Source organism: Crassostrea angulata, chromosome 5 (genome assembly GCF_025612915.1).
Source record: "Crassostrea angulata isolate pt1a10 chromosome 5, ASM2561291v2, whole genome shotgun sequence".
Classification (NCBI taxonomy): domain Eukaryota; kingdom Metazoa; phylum Mollusca; class Bivalvia; order Ostreida; family Ostreidae; genus Magallana; species Magallana angulata.
Genome location: NC_069115.1, coordinates 61,302,273 through 61,321,605, shown reverse-complemented (window position 1 = coordinate 61,321,605; position 19,333 = coordinate 61,302,273). Strand labels below are relative to the sequence as shown.

The 19,333-nt window shown below is 31.5% G+C and overlaps 4 protein-coding genes across 5 annotated transcripts; 3 read left to right on the top strand and 1 right to left on the bottom strand.

The window, feature by feature from the left end:
- The first annotated feature begins 5,954 nt into the window (after positions 1-5,954).
- LOC128182783 (toll-like receptor 4) lies at positions 5,955-8,688 on the top strand. Its single transcript, XM_052851532.1, has one exon. The coding sequence runs from the start codon at positions 6,106-6,108 to the stop codon at positions 8,284-8,286; it is 2,181 nt and encodes a 726-aa protein (XP_052707492.1). The 5' UTR covers positions 5,955-6,105; the 3' UTR covers positions 8,287-8,688.
- A 276-nt stretch (positions 8,689-8,964) lies between these two features.
- On the top strand, positions 8,965-10,631 carry LOC128182784 (C-type lectin mannose-binding isoform-like). 2 transcript variants are annotated; one of them, XM_052851535.1, is made up of 4 exons: positions 8,965-9,391; positions 9,779-9,852; positions 9,981-10,074; positions 10,236-10,631. In XM_052851535.1, exons 1-4 carry the CDS (start codon positions 9,379-9,381, stop codon positions 10,466-10,468), a joined length of 414 nt encoding a protein of 137 aa, XP_052707495.1. In that variant the 5' UTR covers positions 8,965-9,378; the 3' UTR covers positions 10,469-10,631. The 2 variants fall into 2 exon arrangements, with proteins under 2 accessions (XP_052707495.1, XP_052707494.1); XM_052851534.1 differs by having other exon boundaries at positions 8,979-9,391; positions 9,779-9,873.
- A 713-nt stretch (positions 10,632-11,344) lies between these two features.
- LOC128182782 (toll-like receptor 4) lies at positions 11,345-14,924 on the top strand. Its single transcript, XM_052851531.1, has one exon. The coding sequence runs from the start codon at positions 11,672-11,674 to the stop codon at positions 13,895-13,897; it is 2,226 nt and encodes a 741-aa protein (XP_052707491.1). The 5' UTR covers positions 11,345-11,671; the 3' UTR covers positions 13,898-14,924.
- A 910-nt stretch (positions 14,925-15,834) lies between these two features.
- LOC128185540 (uncharacterized) lies at positions 15,835-19,321 on the bottom strand (the record flags this gene model as incomplete). The annotated part of the gene is made up of 6 exons (XM_052855116.1): positions 15,835-17,106; positions 17,434-17,592; positions 17,894-18,255; positions 18,342-18,452; positions 18,559-18,675; positions 19,135-19,321. Coding segments are annotated over 6 exons (1,146 nt in total), but the record flags the coding sequence as incomplete, so codon positions are not given.
- Positions 19,322-19,333: the final 12 nt, after the last annotated feature.

Sequence of the window (19,333 nt, the reverse complement as noted above, 5' to 3'; positions counted from 1 at the left end):
CAACGCAATTTAGCTTCGGATTTGTCAAGAAATGGATTGGCATGTACGTGCGAAAACCAAAAGTTTTTGATGTGGATTCTAAAATATAAATCCCATTTTATAAATATTGATAACTACACTTGTTCTTCGCCAAATACTTTATTCAAGTTCAAAACTTTTGAATCTTTTTTAAACATCCTGCAAAAGCAATGCGCATCATATTTGGGTTGGTACATAGGTTGTTCAGTAACTTTGGCAATATTCATTACGTTTATAATCAGTTTAGCACTTGTTAAAAATAAATGGAAAATACGATACTTTATTTACAAATCCAAGCAAAAATTCGGAATTGTAACTCCCTTTAATAGATATTTACCAAGTGGTATGCATTACGAATATTACGCCTTCCTTTCATACAGTGGACAAGAATTAATGTTTGTTTTAAAGGAAGTCATACCTCGGCTCGAGGTCAATAAAAGCCGAAAACTCATTGTCAGAGACCGAGATTATCTGCCAGGCATTCCGAAAGTCGACAGCATATTGAATGGTCTTCAGGAAAGCAAGCGGACCATTTGTATAGTGTCGAAGAAGTATTTGGAGTCTAAGTGGCGTGACTATGAACTAAACATGGCGAAAGTAGAAGCCATTGAAGATCGTTGATCTCTTGATTACGTCATTCTTATAATGTTACCCGAAGTTTATAACGATGGAATTCCGCATAAAATCATGGACCTTATCAAAAAAGACCGCTTTATTGAATATCCTATGGAATCTTGTGCGTATGATGACTTTTGGGAGAGGCTTATGGGGATGCTTGATCAATAAATTGACAGTCTGTTATTCAAGGGTGGTAGATAATTTTATTATTTACTATTAGGAAAATTCTTAAGCGTAGTTTTTCTTATTTCTATCCGAATCACTAAAAGCTACTGGGTTTTTTCTTATGTCTATACATGTCAGTCGTTTTGTGTTTGTACTAGTTAATTTTTTCCCTTCATTTGCTGACGATAGAAATTATTTTTAAATTCTATCTTTAAAAACACATATGATCAATTCTGAAGATGTGTTAAATTATTAAATACACATAATAGAATTTTTTTCAATCGTTTGAAATGAAGATTCACACATCTTATGGTGCAATGAAGGTAAATGAGTGTCTATTTTTTATGCGTATTTTATTTTACTTTTATTCTTTTATTTTAGAGTTTTGATATAACTATTCACAATAATAAATATCTGAAAGCATTTAAAATATCTAAAAAAAATTTAACTTGATATAAGCATGTATTTTTTTTGGCACCAGCTTTTAATAAAATGTTAGACTGAAATAAATGTTTGATGATAAATATAAACCATATTGAAAAAAAAGGGAATTGTATTCACAGTATCTTTATATTGGTTATAACTAAAAGGTTGTTAAATGCTTTTAGTGAGCCAGAAAAGTACTTGCCAATGGTCAGAATAAATGTAGATATGGTTTGCTATTTTACAATTAGATTGATGTTGTATTTTCAAGTATTTGTATTAGTTTAACAGTTTAAGATCAATTCTATGTAAGAATCAAAATTCGGTGGCCACGCATAGTCACGGATTTTCTTCATACTTGACAATTTGATAGACTTTGGTGAGTAAAAAATCTTAACACCATTTGTTTGTTGCTATGTGGTCCCGTTGCCATGGTAACCGGGGGTAAAGATGTAAAAATGGCATTTTAATGCTTATTTGAGAACATATTGTGAGTAATGTGCAGAACTTGGGGTTTCCAGGGTAGAATATATTATTAAAAATAGTTGTCATTTTTCAAAAGAAAGAAAAAAATTAATGGAGAAACGCATATTTTTATAGCGTTTCCATGGTTACTAAACAGAAATTTTAAAATCTGTTTTCTTCATCTATTTTGAATAAAAAGTGAAAATATTGGATTTTTTGTTAAACACTATTATGATTGTGCAATGAAAATTTTAAATATGAAAATTGAGAACCGTTGCTATGGTAACAAGCTTAAAAATAAGGAAAGTTATAATATTTTTAGGCATCTTTAAATGGATATTATTTAATTATAATGAATAAATATATAAAATCAAATGGTGAGAAAAAATGAAGTATGTCCTTAACTTTAATGACGCTTGAAAAAAATCTGAAATTTTCTAAAAATAACTGCCGTTGCTATGGACTTTTCAAAAAGTAAGAATTTCTGTGTGATTTTTTACGCAACTTAATTTTCCATAGCAACAGCACTTCTCTGTTGCATAACAATGGTTTTTGTCGTGTATAATAAAAATTTAGATATATTTTTACAAGTTCCAACTAAAACAATTGCAAATAAATTCTAAAATCAGGAAAGAAAGCGTATCAAATTAATCTTCAATTTCTCAGTTTTTCTTAATTTTTGGCCTTGTTGCCATAGCAACGGATGTCAATTTTCATGATAAAATATATATTGCATGGACATTGCTATGGATGTAAAAATTTAACAGTTTCCCATTTGGGCTTATTAAAAAATCGCAGAAAACTGATTTCAAAAATTTGTAAGGGTTTCCATGGTTACATTTTAAAAGTATTGGTTTCTCCATCAATTTTCTTATATAATTAAATAATTGAAAATAGGACAAAGGCTGTTTTATGTCTTTGATAGTTTACATTAGTGGGCAAAACCTTCTAATATGGCTTCAAAGTAGGTAAGTTTTGCTATTTTCCCATCTTTAGCCTCGGTTACTATGGCAACGGTTACCCCCAGCAACCAACTTTAAGTGGTTTTTTGCGTTTTACACCTAGGTGTGTCCATGTATGAAATATAAGGAAAATTGGTGACTATGCGTGGCCAGACCTTTTTATAAATTATTGATTCTTACATAGAATTGATCTTAACACTTAATTTATGTTATATATTTTTTTAATCATTTGTATTACGTTAACAGTATTATCACTAGGAGATCTCTCTCCTTTGATACCTTAATTTCTATAATGCCAATTTCCGTATCCTTCCAAAGTTGCTATATAATTTTCATACGTTTTAAAAATTAAAGCAATATAAATTTCATCACGGTTTTCATAAACTTTAAAACATTATTGCAAGTATACGTCACAATTATCAAAAAAATTGGGGAAATATTTCAGTATCTCTTTGTGTCAAACTGTTTTTGTTCTTTTTTATTGTTATTGTTTGGTCTCTGCGTGGCCACATAGACACACATTTTGTAGAAATTAATGTTTCACAAAACACTTAAAATCACAAAAAATTTCTATTGTTGTTTTGCTCTTCTGTATAACAACACTTTCAAGGTGTATTGGGTTTATGCCTTTGTCAAATTAAACTATGGTTACTATAATTATTTTGATGAAAACATTAAATGTTTCATATATTATTGACATATGCTGACAGTGCTGTATGTTACAAACTTGATGATAGATCGATATTTGATAGGGAAAAATGGCACTGATCTTTTATCGATATCAATGATGTATTTTCTATATTTTAAAAATTCAAATCTTACGAAAATCGTTTGTTTTATAGCTGAAGATTGCAATGCATTGTAAATAGATTATAATCATTACATGAATAATGATATCACGCAGGATTATAAGCGTAATTTTTTTATTTATTTTTTTTTGGGGAGGGGGTGTTTTTGTTTTTGGTTAATTTTCTTTTTTCAATCAATCTGGAGTTATTTAGATTGGGTAAGTAATTTGTGTTTTACTGGTTTCTTAAAATTCGATTCAAACCAAAAAAAAATTATGTTTTTTTAAATACGTAAATTCATGAGTTATGGCTCTGAATTTAGTAGGATTGTCTGATTATTGTTGGTTTTATTAATTATTCGTATTTCTTTTATTCTATAATAGAATGTTTAGGAATAGAAAACTGGGTTATGGATTTCAAAAAATCTAGCTTAGATCGATTGCAGGTTGCACTACAGTTTTAAATTTTACTATTTATACGAGGGTCAATCAAAAAATACGAAGACTGTTGTCATAGCTATGTTACTTAACGTCATATCATTACTAAATTCGGTAGACATAATTTAGCAATAGTTTTAAACAATTTGCAAGAAAAAAAGTTAATAAATGCCTTTTTATCTAAGAATTATTTAGAATCTAATTCTACAAAAATTAGGTCACGGCGCACGGTCAATATTTGTGTTTTGTCAACAATACATCATATAATGTTGAAAGTAATATCTCTATAAATTGGGCTTAAAACCAAATAATATTGAAACCTCAAATCAAGCTTTGTCTTGGTATTCTATGTTCCAAATAATGACGGGATATATTGTTTTGTCGAACAATTATTAGTAACTATATACAGATAGTCCTCTTTAGAATTGACTAAAAACATCGACGTCGCCAGACGTCACGGCACAACGAGAAATACACACAAAATGGATTTAACTCGGGAAAAAGCAGATACAAGCTGTGAAAATGCTCAATGGTTCAAATAATAAGTCAACAATTATTTGCAAGTTTGTGTTTAATTGTAATAATATTTTTGTGGGGGTGGTGGTAATTGTATTTTGAATATAAAACAGTCTGAAAGAGAGTAGAATATATATCTTTAAATATTTGGTAAAAAAAAAATATGTAACGTCAACCGACATTCAAGGTTATCCTTATTGTAAACTAAGAGATACACGGTTAGAAAATGAAAACTTTGAAGAACTAACTTATGATTCTCGAACAAATGTGTGCAAATAAGATGTTAAGTGGTTCAGTGCAATTTTAAATTGTAAGGAGAAAGGCACAAGAGACTAAGCGTGATATAAAGATGGGGTATATCTGTAAACTAAGCATGTGTAATCTTGACGTCATGTTTTGAACTTTACCGTGCGCCGTGGTGACAAAACATGTTGTTTTTAAAAAGGGGAAACAAAAATACCATTTCATCAAATGGACTAAAACTTCGCATATCAATAACTTAAGTGTTGGTGCACAGATTAATCTGTTAAGTATGACTTTCATGAAAAATATATGATAGACAGCCACATTGTCTTCGTATTTTTTTATTGACCCTCGTATTATATACCAAAATTGCACAACTTTATAACAGATTAAAAATTGAAAACGAACTTCTGGATAAAATCCTTTTGACATCTTTTTAAACAACGTTCATTTACAATTTTCTAGCAAAATATACACGTGCATCCAGCAAGGCGTAAGACTTTGTTTACCTCGAAGTTAGTTGAAAATCAAGCCCGGGCCTTTTCACCCCCCTCCTTCCGGAAACAACACGCATCAAAAATTCAAAAGACCTCGCATTATTACAAAACTGGCATAGTTAGACCTCTTACACATTGTTTTCATCAGCAAATCAGCTCATGTCGCGTGAACGCCCCAAATTCAAAGGGAAATTTGGGAATTAATTTTCCTCAGCCATGTATTGAACCTTAGTGAAATACTGTTATGACACCTATATTGCTTATTGGAATAAGATGCTGTTGTAGTTAATAAATTTAATCCATGGTTAATATTTTAGAATAGAATGATGGGATTGCTTATTGTTATGATGTATTTTATATTTTTGAGGTATACGAAATTGTTTGTGCAAAAATAAAGAGTATTTGTACATGACCTCTTTTGTTTCAGTAAATTGTTTTTAAAATAAAAGGGAGGAACCTATGCGATTCATGTAAAAAAAAAAACAATCGAACATTATAAAAATCATTGAGCAGTTATTGTTAAAGACTAAATAACTTCTACGTTTCCTCAAGATTATAAAGATTAATTGAGTAAAAGTAGCTTTATGATAAATATTAAAGCGACAGTATGTTTAGTCAACAACTTTTCAAAAAACATGTTTTGTTAAAGTTGGTGTTAATACTCCTTTCCTTTTTGGTGGTTTAGTTTAGCTACTTAATGCCCCTTGTCAAAATGAAATCCTTATACAAAATTCTGTTTTACACTTAATTCTTCCAAGTACTTCTTGGGTTCATACGAGAAATACACATTATACTGCTAACGTGGATATGTTGGTGATTTCCACGGTAGAGCTACAACATATTCTGTTATTTTTTATAATGCTAAAACGATGGCCTTATGAAAAGCAGTGCATTCGATTAAAAAATAAAGGAATAGTCATTGTTTGTCGTTTTGTTAAACTGTGTCATTTCGAAATTACAAAAACTGAATAAAATGAGAAGCTTCGTCATTTGGATTCTCGCGGCGGAAAGTTTATATTCTGTGTTTGCATTATATACCGATTGCACATGGACATATTTTGATAATGAAGTGGTGGTAAACTGTTCTGGAAGAGGTTTGACATCAATACCAAGGTTTAATGACAGTGTCACCTATCTAGACTTAAGTCACAACAGATTCTCATCCATTCCCGTGAAATCATTGCCTAATAATTTGAAACATCTTGATATTTCTTGGAATAATATAAAACAAATAAAAGGTAGGACATTTGAATTTTTATCAAAGCTGAAGTTTCTAGATTTGTCTTACTGTAATCTACAGGACGTTGACAGAGCAGTCTTTGGAGAGCTGATAAATCTGCAGCATCTTAATCTTTCATATAACAGAGAACTAGGATTTGCCTCTTTGCCTAATATAACGTTTCACCTAAACAAAACAAAAATGTTGTCTTTAATCATTGATGGAATCAATTGTGCGACAGGAATTGGTACATATATCAGGAAACATCATTTGGATGGGATTCGAACAACTCATTTGAGAAAACTGTCACTTGCTAATAACAGGCTTGAACTTTTTGAACGTGGTGTAATTTATAACTTACCGAAAACTTTAATGTTTTTTTCAATAGCAGGGAATAAGGTGACTGCTGGTGAATACCTTATTGAAATGCACACAATGTCAAACGTCAGAGTAATCGATATGAGTTATCAATATCACCCACAGGTAAACTATCCCTACTCAGTTCTAGAGAATTGCGAAGAGAAAGTTGAAAAAGAAAGGAAAACTCGTTTTAAAGGTTTCAATACTCAAGCGGTACTAAGCGGACCAAATTGGAGTATGCCTCTGCCTCCAAATTTAGAGACTTTGTATTTGCAATCTGGCAGATATATAATTAAAAATCCAAGTTTTTCCCTTATAGCACCGAATCTACGGCATGTATATTTACAAAATAATTTTATCATGTCTAATAGTGGTCGAATAATATTCCCAAACAATACCATAATTACATGTGATATTTCAAACAATATATTTTCCCATAATCCAGTGAATGATGGCCGTCACATGAAGTACTTGAATATTTCAAACAACAGGTTCGATAAAAGTTTTATGACAGACACAGATGGTACAATATTTGCAACTTATACTAGTTTGGAGGTAATAGATATGTCTTTCAATAACATTTTCTCTCTCCCAACGATGCTACTTAAGAACTCACACAAGTTGAGGTACATAAATGCTAGCAACAACAGACTATCAAACTGGATGGTAGATCTGACTGAAATGCCAAATCTAATATCATTAGATTTGTCTGAAAACAAATTTACAACTTTAAGTGAAGGAGACCGCAACCATTTTGAAAAGGCGTTTCAGAACTCTAATTTGTCTATCAATTTGTTTAGAAATGGGATAACTTGTACGTGTGAAAATCAAGAATTCTTGATTTGGATACAAAAGCACAAAAAACATTTTCTAAACTTTGAAAACTACACTTGTTCTACAAAACGTACTTATTTTGATTTCAAAAATCTAAGATCTTCCTTAGCCATCCTGAAAAAGCAATGCGCGTCATACTTAGGCTGGTACATTGCTTGTGCAGTCACATTAGCGACATTCCTAACTTTTTTAATAAGTGTACTACTTGTTCGAAACAAATGGAAAATACGGTATCTTATTTACAAATTCAGGCAAAGATTTGGGTTTGTAGCTCCATTCAAAAAGCATTTGCCAACCACAATGCATTATCAATATGACGCCTTCATTTCCTATTGTGGGCGTGAATTGATGTTTGTTCTCAAAGAAGTCTTACCTAGGATCGAGGTTGACAAAAATTTAAGACTCCTGATCAGAGACCGGGACTACATACCGGGTATTCCTAAAGTTGACACCATTATGAGCAGTCTACAGGAAAGCAAACGGACAGTTTGCATAGTGTCCAAAAAGTATTTGGAGTCTAAGTGGCGTGACTATGAACTAAACATGGCTAAAGTAGAAGGCATCAAAGATCGTGGATCTCTTGATTATGTCATTCTTATACTGTTACCTGAAGTTTATAACGATGAAATTCCGCATAAAATCATTGATCTGATTCGGAAAGACCGCTACATTGAGTATCCGATGGAATCCTGCGCTTATGATGATTTCTGGGATCGATTAATCAAGATGATTGAAGAATAACTGTTGCTTGACTTATCGATTATGATTATTTTGAACTTATTTTATAAATACATTTCTTCACATTGTTTAAATAGAAGATACTTACTATAACATTTGTTTAGTTTTCTTTTTTTGGTGATCTTTATTTTCTTATCATCTCTTTTTTTTAACTGAACTTTGATGTTACAGATTGAATTGGACGTTTATTGATCCTAGAGTTATTCAACTTTCAACTAATTGGTATTTGATTTTTATCGAACATGACATGTTTAGGCAAAACGAATGTATCCATATACAATCTTTATTTAACATTTTTTTAAATTTAAATTTGCCTAATTAATCTGCCCGGACTAATGTAGAGATCAAACATGATTCCAGTGATAACTTATTCATATAGAAGAATTGGATGTCAAAATTATAAACGTTTAACCAATTGATTGGTAATACGAATGTTTAAGCACATTTGCACACTTTACATGAATACATGGAGATATTAAAATAGATGTAGAAAGGGTATCATCATTGCAGGAATGATTTGTTCAGTCTGCAGACGCAAAAGCCCTGTTTCTATCAGTATTATATGTATGTGTTTTTAAATAAACAAAAAAATGATAACATTCACCGTTTAAGTGCATATTCTGGTTATATTAACCGTTGAATTTTTTCAGAATGGTGGGTAAATATTTTGCCTTTTTTCCATCTGATAAATTTTGTGTCAGGTTGTAGCCAGGACAGTTTGTAACTGATTCTATCATTTGCATGATTCGTCGAATTTATCACGCAATTTAGCAATCAGCAATATGTGCAAGTAAAACAATATCCTGTATATATAATATGGGATTGGGTTTATTCTAACTATTACCACCACATCTTTTTTGAAGTTCGGTCAAGAAGGGAGTATGTTAACAAACTGGATCACTTTGACGCTCTATTTAAGCATTGGCTTTGCAGCAAATCGTAAATTTCATTTACTGTTCGTATACGTGTTTCCGATAAATTTAAAAATGAAGAAATATTCATTTGTTGTAATTGTATATAATTTTGTAGGAAAGTGTCTTCTTGACCACTTTTGAAACAAGATGTTCGAATGAGAGGTGCTTAACACGGACATCCATGGCAAAACATGGTAGGGTGATTAAAATAATGGTATTTCATATATATACAGCTCTTACATAAATCATATATTTTGGGACAATTATTTTTCTGTACAAGTATTTCTGAACTGTTTGAATGAATTTTTAAGAGAATACTTCTAAAATATCATTTTCCCATTAGGATTTGAAAGGCCTCTAAAGGATAATTAAATAGAACAAGATAATTATGTTGATAAAAACGTCATATTTTCATAATAAATTAATATCCTGATGTGGTCATTTTATGTTGCAGCAGCACAATTTAAGATACAAACAAAAAGTCAAACCTAAATTTAATACTGCATTTAATTGTAGAATTCTGTTATTTTATAAAATGTATAATTTTCTTGCTAATTTATCATGCATTTTGAATTCATCAGTTCCAGTACCTAAAGTTTGTCCAAAAGGGTGGAAATCGAGAAAGGGGAGTTGTTATCAAGTGTTTTCGGAAAAGGTGAACTGGTTTCAAGCCCAGGTAGTGACAGATCAATTTATAAATGATAAAGAAGTGTTTGATTATATTCGATAAAGTTATTTATTTTATGTTTTGGTTGATATTCTGAGAGTACATTTTCCTCACAGATGAATTGTCGAAAACATGATAGCACGCTTGTTCAAATTGAGGATGAACTTGAAAACCAATGGTTAAAGAAACAATATCCTGATATTAAAATGGGTAAACCTTCGCATAAGATAACAACTTAATTTTAAACATAAAGATTTTTTTTATGAGTGTTAAGATTATATCTCTGTATATTATAAAGATCAAACTTTATTACAGAAGAAAAAAAATTAAAATAAAATTATTTTATTTTATTTCTTTTGTTATTACCATAGCAACATGGATTGATGCCGTTGATTTAGGAAAAGAAGGACAATGGATGTGGTTCTCATCCGGAAAAACCGCAGCCTATCTCCCTTGGTTCAGTGGTGAACCAAACAATCACAACTCAATTGAACACTGTGCTGTAATATTTAATAATGGCAATGAAAAATGGAACGATACAAAATGTCACTACAGCTTTTATTTCATGTGCGAGAAAAAAAATATACTAGTCTACAATTTGTAATCGTGAAAATTTTATATTATTCAAAATACCCAGAGTGATTGAATAAAGTAGACATATGCATATTAAATGATTCATTTGTAATTGATAAATCATAATAATTCCTAAACAACGAAACACTGATTCTGATCGCATTTTTCCAATTTGTTTTACAACTCCAAACGTCTGGGCAGGCTGTTTTAGAAGGTTTCGGTTTTATAAAATATGTATAATCAATCAAAAGTAACATTTTACAGCAGTTTTACACAATCAGTATTTTATGGATTCTGATTATATACAACACATATACAATGTATCAACACACAACATATAATTAAAAGTTTACTTTTTAATTTTGTAAATAGAATCAACACGTCATGTTCAATACTTTTGTATTAATTTCATGCAAATTATATAGAGGAAGAATATGATTCGAAATAAAACAAATTACTGTCCTTACTTATATGATTTCACCGTATTTTTAACTTTATTTGGATGTGATGAATTATTACGATTGGAATTTAACAATACAAAAAACGCAAAAATAAAATAATAGCTGAAATAAATCATTTATCAAATGAATTTTTAAGGTATCAGTGAAACTCTTACTATACCTACTTGAGTTTTATTTTATAATAAATCTTAATTTTCATTTTATAAATTTTACCACAAAGTGTCTACAACCTTGCTAAACCACACATTTCTCTATACAACAAGCTCTAAAAATGAAAAAATAAATATATATGAAAAAAAGACCAAATATGAAAAAATAAACTATTAGAAATAGCCCAGATTTGGAGTTTTTTCTTCTTCTTTTATATTATAAAGAAAATGAAGAGATGCATAGTGTAATGTGAATTGACTTCTATTTGTACGAACTGACATTTTAAAACACAAAGATCTAGTACATATTCTCTTATTTTGGGTTTCTTAAATACTGTTACCATGGAGTCGGCTGTTCGTGTGTGTTACGATTCGACAATATAGTTTGTCTCATAAGAATAAAAAAGATAAGTACTGTAAGAGCTGTTACTGCATATTTGTTTTATTATGATAAGTACTTCCTGGTACACTGGTACACGGAACCTCTAAGTGTGGATAAAGATGTTTTCTACATCTCACTAATAAAAGATGATGTAATAAGGGGCCTTGCATTCGATAGTTTCAAAGGGAATCATCATTCATTCTTCTTTTCTTTCGAAAGTTTTATATTAAATTGTTGATACAATGACAGGTCTGCTCATTTTGATAACTTTGATAGGAAGTCTTTGTTCTGTGAGTGTAGTTTGCACATGTGCACATTTCGATAACAAAGTGGAGGTCAACTGCTCTAAAACAAATTGCACATGGACATATTTCGATAACGAAGTGAAGGTCGACTGCTCTGGAAGAAATTTGACCTGTATACCAAGGTTTAACGACAGTGTCACTTATTTAGACTTAAGTCACAACAAAATCTGTTCCATTCCACCAGTGAAACCTTTCCCTACTGATATGAAACATCTTGACATTTCGTGGAATAACATTAAGCAATTGAAAGGTAAGTCCTTTGGATTTTTACCAAAGTTGACATACCTGGATTTATCATATTGCAACTTACGCGACGTTGACAAAGGAGTCTTTGGAGAGCTGGATAATCTACAATACCTTAATATTTCATACAACAGAGAATTAGGATTTGCATCTTTGCCTAATATTACATTTAACCTAAACAAAACAAAGATTTTATCATTAAACTTGAATGGAATCAACTGTGCGACCGGCGTTGGCACTGCTATTTCCAAAAATCAATTAGAAAACATTCGAACAACCAATCTAACAGAATTATTTCTAGCAAGCAATAGATTGGAACTATTTGAAAACGGAGTGATTTATCACTTACCAAAAACTATCACTGTATTTTCTATAGCAGCAAATAAACTGACTGTTGGGGAATATCTTATCGAAATGCACACAATGTCAAACGTCAGAGTTATGAATATGAGTTATCAACTGCACCCACAAGCAAAGTATCCTTCCTCGGTACTAGATAATTGCAAAGAAAAGGTTAATAAAGAAACTGAGAATCTGTTTGATAATTTCGATACCAAAGTATTTTTTAAAGGTATAAATTTGAGTATACCTTTACCCCCAAAACTAGAAACATTGTATTACCAATCGAGCAGACTTCTAATAAAAAATCCAAGCTTTTCTATTTTAGCGCCGAGTCTTCGGCATATTTATCTACAGGATAATTTTATTATGTCAAGCAGTGGTCAAATACGATTCATAAACAACACCGTTACTATATGTGATGTTTCAAACAATATGTTTTCCCATATTCCAGTAAATAACGGACGTCATGTGAAATACTTGAATATATCAAACAATAGGTTCGATAACAATTTTATTTCAGAGCAACGTGGCGAAATATTTGAAACACTTATTAGTCTAGAAGTAATAGATATGTCGTTCAATAACATTTTCTCGCTGCCAAAGCTATTGTTTAAAAACTCAAGGAAATTGATGTATGTGAACGTCAGTAACAACAGGTTGTCCGATTGGTTAGTGGATGTGAGTGAAATGTCTGATCTAAGATCGATAGATCTGTCCGACAACAAATTTACAACACTAGGTGTCAGTGCCCGCAAACAGTTTGAAAAGGCATTCGAACGCTCTAATCTGACCATCAATTTGATTGGAAATGGGTTAGCTTGCACCTGTGACAACCAAGAATTTTTACGTTGGTTACAAGAACACAGAAAACACTTAATAAGCTTTGAAAACTTTACTTGTACTACAAAGGATACGTCTTTTGATTTCAAAAGCCTAGGATCTTCTTTAACCATCTTAAGAAAACATTGTGCGTCGTATTTAGGTCTGTACATTGGTTGTGCAGTAACTCTTGCAGTATTTTCCAGTTTTATCATAGGCGTAATGCTTGTGAAAAACAAATGGAAAATACGTTATTTGATTTACAAATCTAGACAAAGGTTTGGATTTGTTATTCCATTCAATAAACATTTGCCAACCAGCATGCATTATGAGTATGATGCCTTTCTTTCCTACAGTGGACGCGAATTGATGTTTGTTCTCAAAGAAGTTATACCTCGGCTCGAAGTAAGCAAAAACATAAGACTCCTAATAAGAGACCGGGATTATTTGCCTGGCATTCCAAAGGTTGACAGCATTATGAGCAGTCTACAAGAAAGCAAACGGGCCATTTGCATTGTGTCCAAGAAGTATTTGGCCTCTAAATGGCGTGACTATGAACTAAACATGGCGAAAGTAGAAGGCATTCAAGATCGTGGATCTCTTGATTATGTCATTCTTATACTGTTACCAGAGGTGTATAATGGTGATCTTCCAAGTAAAATCATGGACCTGATTCGGAAAGACCGCTATATTGAGTATCCAATGGAATCGTGCGCTTATGATGATTTCTGGGATCGGCTAATCAGAATGATTGAATAGTGATAACGATAAAAGGGTAGAGACGAAGATACTTTACTTCAGACTAAATTAAAGATTGCAATTACGTTACATCTAAACGGATACTAAATTTTAATTAGTGATTTAATGTTAAGGTTTTTTTCGTTACATGCTTTGTGCATAACTGTATTTAATTTACTTTCTTTTGTGTTTTTACGCATGCTTATTCCAAATTATCTACATGTGCTTGTACATATGTTTGATAGAAAGTTATAAAACGAGTATATTTTACTCAATTTAACAAAATATACAGTAGTGAATACTGGATTTTATGATTTCACAAACACACGGAACGAGTCACATACACTTCCATCTCTACTGCTTATTCATAATAAAGAGTGCTGAAGGCGGGGGAAAAACTTATTGATAGTTTAACGACTGACATTCTAAAAGATTGAACCCCCGGGTACAGAACATGAAAGCAATTTTAAGTAATATAAGTGACTGTGACAATTTCTATTGTTCCATTTATCTACTTCAATAGAGCTGGTTGGTCGTGACCATTTTCTGACTAAATTTACCGCCTTTAAACAAAGAGCTTTGTATAAAAATGTATGAAAATGTTCGAAATCTAAATCTAAAGCTTAAACATTTTCATTTGTATTTCTTTACTAAAACAAAGTTCATGGCCAAATAGATCATAATCAAACATTTAAGACAGATATGATTGGTTATTTGTAATTTGTGGACCACCCAGCCTGCTTTTATTACAAGCCTTTGATTTAGCCCACTGCACCATATTCTACTCGAAGGGAAATAACTGTGTAGTTTGAATGTAAAATATCACAATGTTCTAATGACAAAGTATATGAGATGAGATTGATGAGAAAATAGAACTATGAACTTCAAACAAATAAATAAATAGATTCTGCAAACAAAGTCTTAAATGATTATATGACATACGTACACTTAATGTGCCTGACTTAAGTTTTTATTTTGCATGCTTTTGTGAATTTTTATTAAAAGATGTGTGTTACAACTTTTACGAAAATATACAATAATCACAATAATTACAATAAACAAAATACAAAATATCCACATGTTTTGTTTATTGTTATTTGGTTGGTGAATGTTGCCATTTTTCTTTCAAAGGCAGCTTGCATGTACATTTAAATTCGGTAAACTCCACGCTGTACAATTTTCTATTTTGATATATTTTTGTTATATTTAAAAGCAGCTTGGATTGATTCAATAGAATTTAAAAGATCGAGTCGATCGTTGGATGTTGTTTCCATCCGGAAGGACAGCATATTATCTTCCTTGAAACATGGGGGATCCTAATTCAGTGTTTTCTTGTCATATCGAATTACTTGTAGATATATGGGATGGTGAAAACTAAATATCAACCATTATATTATCTGTGAGAATTTATTGCTCTAAGAAATGGAAAAGAAGATATTTCTCTCTTTAATTTTAGGAGCAATTTCGTACGCTGTCGACGCATGCGTATGAATCACCGGTGTTTTCTATAAGTTAGAATTGGAAATAAAGAGCCGTGCAAATGCTCTGTAACGCGGTAGTCTTAATGCCTCTAATATACATGTTTCATTCTCAAGTTTGCTTGGAAAGTACTAAAGTCACTTCAAGCGTTATTGCTAGATTTAAGTGCGAAGGAGTGGGAAAAGGCGTACATGTATTTGTGATATAGTTTAATTGTTTAAGTGCTTAGTTTTATTGTCATACGCAAAACGAATATTGATCAAACTAATTTTCTTTTGCAACCACAATATTGCTATAGGTACTCCATGTTTACCAGGTTATTTAATGTATTTTGAACTCAGAACATACATGTTTAAAATATATTCTGAAAATATCAGGAAATACCTATCCATATTTTGTTTCCTTCCTTTTTTTTCTTGATTCAAAATTCATCGATAATTCCATTAGTTTTGTTTAAAACAACACATAAACAAGATCCACAAATTGATTACATTGTCTGTATTGTGTTTTTAGTGTTTGTAATCATCGTTATTAATTTGGCACAACAAGTTTACAAAGCCTCTAGTTATGCAATGATCTTCCACTTACATGTACCAATGTATATTAAAAAATTCAAGAAGATGGGGGAATAAGATGGCGCAAATGCCCATTCGGTTTAGTCGTGAAATATAATTTTGAATTTATTTTTTCCCAATTAATATATTCAAATTTATTATAATACAAGTTTGCAAAAGCACAATTTCTAACTGTATTCAGTTTTTAATATATTTATCAAAAGATAAGAAAAAAAATATTCTCTGAAATGTTGCTGGCATCGAACCCATAACATAAAAACTCTAGATATTTAAGGTTAGCTTATGTCAGGTACTCTAACCACTAATCCATTTCAGGCACAACAAAGTAGGCTGTTTAAATACTATGTGTGACTTTGGCCACGAATTTACGGACTTGTATTATCTTTTCAAATCGTTAATTGTTTGGATACAAAATGATATTTTTAATGTATAGTGGGTCATCTCTCCACGTTTTTATTGATTGAAATCGGTTTGTTTTCCAATAGACCTAAATTAGACGATGAGAAAAATATGGAGCACAGACCCACTCTATAAAAGAAGATGCCTTGAAGTTCCAAAATATGACACTATTTGCAGGTTTTGATACGTTGACGCCTGTCTGAGTCAACATATTCCAAGTATTGAACATATTTATTGGTTAAAAATCAATGATATGTTAAATATGTATTGTTTTAAATGATGTTTTTTTTAAATATCAGATTTATTGACATTTTAATTTTTCAGTAACTTGTTCGACCGTGTATGGGCATTTTACACGCCTTATCCACCCATCTTCTTTACATTTGTGTTAGGTGACTTTGATTAATACAAGATTACTATAAGTATTATCTACAATATTTCTGTTTCAATTCCTCGTTTGCACAATGCTAGAACAATTCACAGATATTTCAAATTAACTTTATAAATGTATGCGACACCGTCTGAGGTTTTTTTTACGTAAAACTTTAACTTCTTATCATCAAAGGTTTACAGTTTACATTTGTGAGATACTGGGTTTGTATGAATCGAGTCCTTCCAGTTGATCTGGCTTAAGGCGTCAACTAATTTGACAAAGTCCGATAACTCGTTGTAAACGTTCGCCGATAGTCTGAGAAAAAACTGGCCCTGAACAGCACAAATTAAACAAACTACTTTGTGTTTCTCCATGATATCTAAATTCAGTTTTCTCGCTCCCTCCTAAAATATAGAAGAAACAAAGATTACCAAACCTGACTTACAAATCCGGTAAAATTGTTTTTAAAAAACTTCATCTCTTTCAGCTAAGCTATTAGAAATTAAGCCCATCTCTCTCTCTCTCTCTCTCTCTCTCTCTCTCTCTCTCTCTCTAACTCTCTCTCTCTCTCTCTGAAAACATCTATACAACCATATAAACGGTTGTGTTAATTAAACTTAGATACGTACGATATTTTTTCATTAATTTTCATTAATAATCAAAAGATACACAAACAAATATTGAGATTGTGTCTTTTATCATATAAATAGTGATAAGGACTTTTTACGTACAAAGTTAATTGTGTATCCTTTGAATCGAGGAAGATGAATCAATCTCATGTTGGGAGCCTTCATGGATTCAGGAACCTCTACTGGTCTGGCTCCCAGACGATTCCACAGCATTTGACAGGCACTGTCTAGAAGAGTGTCCGCATAACAGTGAATTTTTTCCTTATAATAAAAATTTTGAATCTTTTAATTGAAATATTTATCAAAAACAGCTGAAATTATATTCAGTGTTTTTAAGATAACGGAAGCATGTTAAGAAATAAATATTTCGTTTCAGATTTTTTGTTTGTGTGTGTGTGTGTGTCTGTTCTGAATTTCTTTTTCATTTTATTGTAATCTCAAAAGTATTTCTTAAGCATATTCTATAATTATTCTACTAGTATTGTCTAACTGAAGTTTAACATACATTATTTTTCGCGTCTTAAGATTCATTTTTAAAGTTTATTTCATAAAAATTTTATACCAATCCTCCTATATCTTCAAAGAACTTGAGCACTTCCGGTACCACTAAATACGGTATATTGTCACGTGTTCCTTGAATTTTGAACTCCTTTTGATAACCTTTCTTGTACTGCAGTGAAATTAGTAATGGGGCACACCATTTCTGGTGTTCCTCTGCTACCCATAGTATGGCACATCCTCGTGGTGTGTATAACCATTTATGAAAATTTCCGGTATAAAAATCTGGTCGAAGGTCCTCTAAATTAACTTCAACTTGTCCTATTGCGTGCGCACCATCAACCAATGTTAGAACGTGTCTTTTCCTGCATTCGGCAATCATCTCCTTCACGGGGAAAACAACTGTAGTTGGACTGCTGATGTGATCTACAGATCATTTAATAAAATTAGCTAAACTCTAAGTATATGGGTCCATTTTATAGATATCTATATAAAGGTTCTGGAAAACATACCCAGCACAACCAATCGAATTTTCTGGAAATTATCGAGGTATGACGTCATGCTTTTGACGATTTCTGACGAATCTTTTATTGGAAAGCGTATTTGAAATTGGTGAAACTTTCCTATAAAACAATTAGGAAAGTAAATAAAATATGTCTATAACAGCACATGCGTGAGACGAAATAATTTCTTATAATTACATAATGAATAAATTCTCAATTTTTCTACCATTTATGGAATCTGCGACACTGCGGCAAGCATTAACATTGGAGGTAAATGTGAAGTTTGTCCCTAGAATCTCGTCACCATCGTCCCAGGGTAGAGACCTCAGAACTGTGTTGACACCTTAAAATACAAGCAAAAATCCAATAAGCCAAGTGATCCAAAATTCTTTAATGTATTAACTAATATATCTAAAAATTGAAAACTTTTATAAATAATTTTCCTTTCTTAGTTTATACCATAACAAACACTTTTGATTTATTCGTTTCTTCCTATGATACATTGAGGCTTCACTATATTGACGTTTGGTTTATAATATTCTTACTGAAATCCGCGGGTAAAAGTTGGAATTGCTTAAATTTATGTCTTAATTAAAGTAAAAATCAATGCTTATAGACACAGTGGTTATCGTATAAGTCTCGCATTACCTGCAGATATTACATAAACTATCTTCAAATTGCTTAAGAATCTATTTCTCTATAGTTATTATAAATCTTAGACATTTTCTCCCTGATTCCCAAAACGGAAAGTAAAATACATAGACTTGAACACGTTTTTGTATAATATACATGTATGTCTTGCCTGTGGTTGCATTTGGAACAAAGACCAGATTCTCTGCTTTGGCGCCTAAGAATGCTGAGGCCGCTCGTCGTGCTTCATCATACAGCCTGCCCTCGACGATCTTGTAGAATCGGTCAGGGTTCTCATTCATCAAATCCAACAATCTGGTCGAAGTAGAAAGTAAAGAGGTGTGGCGACACACATGACATTATCGTCGATG

Excerpts from the sequence above, each read along its gene's own strand:
- LOC128182782 (XM_052851531.1), top strand. The coding sequence starts at position 11,672 with ATGACAGGTCTGCTCATTTTGATAACTTTGATAGGAAGTCTTTGTTCT.
- LOC128182783 (XM_052851532.1), top strand. The coding sequence starts at position 6,106 with ATGAGAAGCTTCGTCATTTGGATTCTCGCGGCGGAAAGTTTATATTCT.
- LOC128182784 (XM_052851534.1), top strand. Across the intron at positions 9,874-9,980 it reads TGAACTGGTTTCAAGCCCAG|ATGAATTGTCGAAAACATGA; the intron begins GTAGTGACAGAT and ends TTTTCCTCACAG. Across the intron at positions 10,075-10,235 it reads ATATCCTGATATTAAAATGG|CAACATGGATTGATGCCGTT; the intron begins GTAAACCTTCGC and ends TTATTACCATAG.